The sequence below is a fragment of the Lolium rigidum genome, unplaced genomic scaffold (genome assembly GCF_022539505.1).
Source record: "Lolium rigidum isolate FL_2022 unplaced genomic scaffold, APGP_CSIRO_Lrig_0.1 contig_40002_1, whole genome shotgun sequence".
Classification (NCBI taxonomy): Eukaryota; Viridiplantae; Streptophyta; class Magnoliopsida; order Poales; family Poaceae; genus Lolium; species Lolium rigidum.
In genome coordinates this window covers 13,697-21,322 of record NW_025900471.1, presented here as the reverse complement: position 1 = coordinate 21,322, position 7,626 = coordinate 13,697, and the positions used below count along the sequence as shown (strand labels likewise).

Genomic DNA, 7,626 nt, shown 5'->3' with positions numbered 1-7,626 from the left:
CCTCGTCCTCACCTTTCAATCTCTCTCTCTAGATGGCAATACTTTTCCCCTGTTCCTAGGCAAGCCCATCATCTAGCCTGGGGTCTCTGTCTAGAGAGAGAAGACACAAGGTGAGGAGTAATACAACAGAACCAACCCGAGACAGCAGAGAGAGAGAGAGAATCAGAGAACCCAATAGGCGAGGAGGAGAAGAAGAAGAAGAAGAAGAAGAAGAAGAAGAAGAAGAAGAAGAAGAAGAAGAAGAAGAAGAAAGGAACCCCAAGGCAACTGGTGAGCACGCCAAGAATCCGTCCTTTTATCCCTTCTTGATTCATTGCTTTCCTCCCCTTCCGTTTCGCTCAATTCGTTGCCTGGCGTTTCAGATCAGGGCTCCCACAAGGGAGGCGTTGCGTGAGCTCGGGCCTTTCCTCGGATTCTCGGGAGGCGCCATGGCCGGCGTTGACGCGGCGAGGTACGCGCAGAGCCCGGCTCACCACGCCGTCTCGATGCGGGACCACGCTGCCCTGCGCCGCGTGCTGGACGCGCTCCCCCGGGCGCGCAAGCCCGAGGAGATCCGGACGGAGGCGGACTCCATCGCCGAGGAGGCGCGCGCGGAGGCCGTCTCGGCCGTCATCGACCGCCGCGACGTCCCGGGGCGCGAGACCCCGCTCCACCTCGCCGTCCGCCTCGGCGACGCCGTGGCAGCCGAGATGCTCATGGCGGCTGGGGCCGACTGGAGCCTGCAGAACGAGCATGGCTGGAGCGCGCTGCAGGAGGCCATCTGCGCGCGCGAGGAGGCGCTCGCACGCGTCATCGTGCGCCACTACCAGCCTCTCGCCTGGGCCAAGTGGTGCCGCCGCCTGCCCCGCGTCGTCGCCGCCATGCGCAGGATGCGCGACTTCTACATGGAGATCACATTCCACTTCGAGAGCTCCGTCATTCCCTTCATCTCCCGCATCGCGCCCTCCGATACCTACAGGGTCTGGAAGCGCGGGGCCAACCTCCGTGCGGACATGACGCTCGCGGGCTTCGATGGCTTCAAGATCCAGCGCTCTGATCAGACCATACTGTTTCTCGGAGAGGGCTCTGAGGACGGCAAGGTGCCACCGGGCTCCTTGTGCATGATTAACCACAAGGATAAGGAGGTGATGAACGCCCTTGAAGGTGCTGGCGCCCCCGCCTCAGAGGCAGAGGTCCAGCAGGAGGTTATCGCCATGTCACAGACCAACATCTTCCGTCCGGGGATAGACGTCACTCAGGCGGTGCTGCTTCCACAGGTCACATGGCGGCGGCAGGAGAGGACAGAGGCGGTTGGCTCGTGGAAGGCTAAGGTGTATGACATGCACCATGTTATGGTCAGTGTCAAGTCAAGGAGGGTTCCTGGTGCCATGACGGATGAGGAATTCTTTTCAGCTTGCAATGAGAATGATACCGAGAGCGAGGGCTTCGATGACGTACTCACTGAGGATGAGAAGAAGCAGCTGGAATCTGCGCTTAAGATGGATTCTCCAGATGCCCCTGGTGAAAGCCAGTCTGACGCCTTTGTAGGTCCTAGACATAGTTGCTTTGAGCCAAGGGAGAGGGAGATACCAATCGAGGATTTGAGCATCTCTGGAAATGGGGAAATTAAACATGATAAGAAAGGCTGGTTTAGTAATTGGGGAAAGAAGGGCCAAACTGGCATTAGTAAGCAGGAGGGAACAAAGAGGATGGTACCTCCAAGAAGCTCGCTCTGTGTAGATGAGAAGGTCAGCGACCTCCATGTAGAATCTCCATCAAATGTACAAACAAAACCAGGAAGGCATTCAGTAGATGTAGTAAGAGGGGACGAGAACAGAAGAGGCAAGGAAAGGGATTATCGCAAACCTGCAACTTCAGAGAATGGGCATAGGCGCAAAGAAAGTGGCAAAGAAAGCGAGTATAAGAAAGGTCTAAGGCCTGTTCTTTGGTTGTCCCCTAACTTTCCTCTTCGGACTGAGGAGCTCTTGCCACTACTAGATATTCTTGCAAACAAGGTGAAAGCGATCCGTCGTTTAAGGGATCTACTCACGACAAAACTGCCTCCAGGAACTTTTCCAGTCAAGGTAAGAGCCTAAAATTAAATGTTCCCTGATGCAATGTCTTCACTGCAATTCTTTTGCCAACAAATGTACCATGTAATTTTGTAGACGGAGATACAGTAATTCAGTAGGTTGTTTGATTGTTTGGTACTGGTTATTTACTTGACAAATTTGAAACTTCTTCATGCCATCTCACCATTTTGCACCTAAGACAAATTATCATCATATAATTTCATTGCCAGTTGCATTGTTAAAGACATCCATACATTACAAAACTATTAGAGAATCACAACATTAGTTAACATATTTGTACAGCAATACATCCTTACCATCGTTTAGGTACACACTAGACACCATTCTGTAGATTCATTCTTCATGTGGCTATTTTAAAATACATTTAACTCCTTGTTGGATGTTTTACTGATAAATACTATTGACTAAAGTGATTATTTGGTACTGCCTCCGTCCCAAAAAGGATCTCGCAGATTTTTCTAAATTTAGATGTATTTATACACTTCCAAATTTTAAAAAGTCTGCAACATCCTTTCTGGGACGGAGGGAGTATTGAATAGATGCCACACCATACCGATATGAAATATTCTGGAAAACTCAAAAACATATTCCACAAGTTATGCTTTAATTTGAATAAAGGTCCTATTCATTTTCCTCTTGTATCCTGTACTGTTAAAGAAACAATAAAAATATGAGGTTCAACTCTTTGTGGCAAACATGCGACACATAAGAATTGAAACATGACTAGCATGAAGTAGGTAGCAAAGCAGAGTTATTTGTGTCATTGTTTGCTACTCTCCTGTGATTAGCGACTTCAATGCCCTACACTGTAAGTATTCTACCCCCTCTTTCCCGGCGTGTAGGGTGCCTAACCAGCTGCCCCACAACCAAGAAAAGTACCCTGGCATCAAGTGGAAATTAATTAAGCATGGAGTATCACCAGATGTCGCGACATGCAAACTGTGTTCACTCCAGCGATTTAATGCTCACTAGAGGCAAGAGGGTTTACTAGGGGAGGAAGAGTGGGTCCATCTAGTCCGGCCGCCATTAATTAAGCGCGACTAACATATCCAGATTACCTCATTTTGGTTATATGCCCTACACACATGGACAGAGGGAATATCGACCCCCATTTTCTTTTCTTTTCTTTGCGATATGAAAAGCAATGGCTAGTTTGGCAAGTAGAAGTCTGAGGCTAAAGTTTCTGGATGTCTGTTACCCTTTCTGATAAACGCAGACTGCAGTTACCCGTGTGGCTAGTTAAGTTACTTTTTATCAGTGAAAAGAATATGCATCTTCATTTTTACTACTAGCTCTGTTTGTCCCTGTTGCATTTAGAAGTTCTTTTTAATACGTTGATCAACGGAACCATGAAGATTTGATCCTTTTGCGTATTGGAACTTTGATTTTACAGCATACTGCAAAATTTTCAGCGTTTTAGAATCAAAGAGCTAAAATATACTGTTTTGATTTTCATCGATGAAATTTGGCCATTTACATCGTTACAGCATACTGTTCTAATTGTATTCTCTTTTGCTGTTATCCACAAAAATACACTCGAATTTAGCCATTTTTGTTAGTGATCTACTTATTTCAAAAAAATATGTGTGTCTCTCAATTCGATATTTTAATCTTTGTATATGTCCCTTCAATTTCCACAAACTGATGGTTGCTCATGTTATGGTTAACTGGAATTACTTGACAAAAAAGAGCACACTGGCAAGCTATATTGGTATCTTTATCAATTTATACAAGTTGCAACTGGGAGGCTCAGGTCTTAGACTCATAGGCTTAGGCCGTGCTGTGATGGGAAATATAGGATGGGAGGAAAGGACTACTTAGGCTGGCTTATATGTATGTATACTCCATCCCATTCCCAGCAATGTTAAGTAACAGGCTGCTTGCATGCGGATGTGTCCAACCTGGCACCGCGCCACGAACACCTCCCCGGCCGCATGATGTAGGATACAAACGATGGATAGAAATCCGGGAAAAAAGGAAAAAAAAAAAGTTACCAGTCCCCATACATGATTTACCTTGGCAACTTTAGAAAACGCGGCCAAGAAACTAGTGCAGGCATGTTCGGTGAATATAAATTCCGTAAGTAATCTGGTATGCATAATCTGGTATCTGGGCCATCATAGGTTGTGTGTTTCATGTGATCCTAGAAAATATTCTTGGTCAATTACTTTTTGTAAATGTTTGCTCTTTGTTGAATTGCAATTGTTGGTTTATTGTGAATGTGATGAATTGGAAAATTTAGTAACAAAGTTATTTTTCTTAGGTTGCCATTCCAGTTGTACCTACAATCAGGGTTCTTGTGACATTCACAAAGTTTGAAGAGCTACAGCCATTAGAGGAGTTTACGACGCCTCCTTCTAGCCCTGTCAATTGCAAGAGCCCAGCAGCACAAGCGTCTTCAGGCTCCTGGGTTCAGTGGATCAAGGCTCCTTACCGCCAGAACTTCTCTACAGCACAAGGCCCCAGCAACCGCGTGGAGGACATCCAAGACCCCTTTGTTATCCCTGCTGATTACGTCTGGACGACACCAGAAGAGAAGAAAAAGAAGACGCAAGAAAACAAGAACAAGTCGAAGAAAGGCCGGACTGCGTCTTAGAGATAAGCTGTGGACTAGCCTGGTAGCAGTCTTTAAAGGAGCAAATACTCGGTGACATCCTCTTATCTAACATGAAGGATGAGTGGGAAGGTTTGAAGATCTCAACGTGCTGTAGGTGACAAATGTCGTGAAACAACCGCTTGTCTAGTTTCAATGTTATGAAACATTTGTTGGTAACATTCTTTCGTTTAACCCAAATCATGCCAGTCCCGATTAATATTGGTGCAACGTTGCTGGTAGATTTGGCCAAGGTGGCTTGCTGAAGTTTGCGGCGTTCTTTTTTTAGTTCGTCAGGGTCTTGCATTTTAACCCCGCTCACCACAAGCTCATTATTGTCATGTTTGCCCATTTTTATTAAGAAAACTGAGGTTTTCTTACCAATCTCACACTGAATAATTAGGGGTGTGAGAGTGAGACTATCAATTTTTTCAGTTGGCAGCCCACCACTTAACCACAATTGCACGCACCACCCATCTTGAAAGATGGGAGTAGAGATCTTCAAGCAAAGAAAAGCTACAAAAGTACATGATACATATACATACGCCCAGCAGCGGGCAGCATGGGTGGAGAGAGAGGCAGAGGACCAAGCGATGTAGAATTGACATGACGATCAACTGGGCCGACCCCCGCGGAATGGCCATTGCATTGGAGGACGGCGACATGTGCTTCTAGCGCTTGTTGGTCAGCTAGATCCATGGAGATGATGATATAGAAGTGTTGCGAGGCGATGACCCAAATCCGAGAGTCGTCGATCTTGGAGGCATGTAGTGTGATGCGGAGCTGATGAGGAGGCGCTTGGAGCAGGAACCGGCGAGACGTGCAACGGTGAAGAAGCGAAAGGGCTTGGTTCATATGGCTCCATTGAGTAGGAGGAGTTTTGGAGATCAATATTCAGTGAGGCTGATTGAGCTTGTCATAGCCATTGCAGAGGTCGGAGGGGTACGTATAAAGCATCATTTATCCATGGAGGTGGAGGTGGAGGTGGAGGTGGAGGTGAAGGTGAAGGAGAATAAAGAGACCACCGTTTGCTCTTTTAACTCGTCCGTTACGGCCTCCGATCAGTTCGTTTTTAGAGTAGAGGTAGCTTCGCAGTATGCTCTTGGTAGCTGAAGAGATAAACACTGCCAGTTAAACGTAGGAAATCTAACAGAAATAGCAAGAGTCAAAACTGGAAGGAACAAACAACATAAATCGCGTTAAGGTGAACAGTTTGCTGACGTGAAACGTTGCATGGTAAGAAAATCTATACTGTGTTTGGATGTAATGAATTGGGGCTGAAATTGAGGAATTGGAATTCGGATGTTTGGATGCATATGGAATTAGAGCCTGGAAACTTGGCCGAATTCCAAGCCCACCCGCGCGCAAGGCAATTTTGCCATCGATCAATACGGAGGTCCTCCGCTCCGTATCGCGCTGAATTGGAGATCCGGTAACGTTTCGCTCCTCGTTCTTCCTCACGGTCAACCTCAGATCCCCCCTCGATCTCCTTCGTCCAGCGTCGTCGGCCACCTCGGCACCTCCCCCACCTCAAACTGCTCCGGCCACCTCCCCCTCCCTTCTGCAACCACCGGTTTCCCCTCCTCCACCATTAGCGCACATGGTTTCCTCCGAGCACGGGATCTTGATCCAGCGGCGTTGCCAAGTCGTCCCCGCCGCCCACACATGCTTTCTGTACCTGCAGCCCGGCGGCCAGGTGCCCCTCCTCCGGCTTCCCGCCCCTCCACGCGTTCTTCCCGAACCTGAAGCCACGATGGAGGGGCGAGAGCACCCAAGCCGGCTCGCCCTGCCCTCCATCGTTCATGTGGTGTTCGGCCGAGCCACGACGAGCGAGCAGAGGCACTGGAGCGAGCATGTCATGGGCAGGGGAGTCGGCGGGTAGATTGTGGCCGAGCATTTTCAATGCGGGTGCTCTACGCCGGCGAGGGGCTCATGGCCACCACAACTTGACGCCAGAGAGGCCGGATGGCAAATCCTGTGCAGTTCATGTTTTTCCGCTGCTAAGCCATACATCAGATGTGTACTACTCTAGTGTAAATCTTTTTTCGTAGTTACAGGAAACCTCGGGTTCTAGTAAATTTTTCAGCATACACATAGCCGATGTTTTGTCGTAACATGAAAGAATAAATCTGTGATGGACCGAATAGATGTTCTGCTGCTGCTATAAATCTTGTCTTGTTTATGCTGATCGATGAAAGGGATTAGAAGCGGCACAATGATGGGCACCGTGGTGTGGTCTTTGCTGACCCTATCCCTGTTATAAGAGCATCTCCACTCGTCCCCCGACGAGGCCCCCGGCGAGCCTTTTTTCCATCCGGACGGCGTAATTCGGTCCAGTCGCGCCCCCGGTTCCTCGTTTTCGTCCGGATTTGGGCCTAAATTCATCCGGCGATCCCACGCCATCCCCGGCCCCCCGGGGAGCTTTCGGGGACTCGGACGAAACAAAAGCGCGCGTGGCCCCAACTTGTCGGCGACAATGGCACGGGTTTGTACGGCAATACCCTCGTCTTCCCGATCTACGGCAATACCCTCGTCTTCCCGATCTACGGCAATACCCTCGTCGAACGAAAGCTTTGAACTCTCAAGTGGTGCAACATAGATAGATTATATATATTTCGAATATAATTCGAATAAACATAAAAATTACATATAAAAACTTTAAAACAAACTTAAACTACTTCTTCTTCCTACGTGGCCCCGCCTCATCGTCGTGGCGGCGACGCTTCCGGCTCGTCACCTCCTCGTCGGAGGAAGTTGAGTCCTCCTCCTCGTCGGTGTCCTCGGCCTCTTCGTCGTCCTCCTCCTGCTCGCTCCTCCTCCTCTTCCTCGGCCTCTTCCTCGGCCTCGCTCCTTGGCCTCTTCGTCCTCCTCCTCGTCGCCATCCCATGCGTCCTCCTCCTCGTCGTCATCCCATTCGTCCTCGCCGGCCGGTGGGGGGGGAATCGTCGGCTGCCGGACGAT

General features: G+C 48.8%; 1 protein-coding gene across 1 annotated transcript; it reads left to right on the top strand.

Annotated features, from left to right (window-relative positions):
- The first annotated feature begins 413 nt into the window (after positions 1 to 413).
- LOC124681351 (ankyrin repeat domain-containing protein 13C) lies at positions 414 to 4,932 on the top strand. The gene is made up of 2 exons (XM_047216280.1): positions 414 to 2,063; positions 4,336 to 4,932. Exons 1-2 carry the CDS (start codon positions 429 to 431, stop codon positions 4,666 to 4,668), a joined length of 1,968 nt encoding a protein of 655 aa, XP_047072236.1. The 5' UTR covers positions 414 to 428; the 3' UTR covers positions 4,669 to 4,932.
- Positions 4,933 to 7,626: the final 2,694 nt, after the last annotated feature.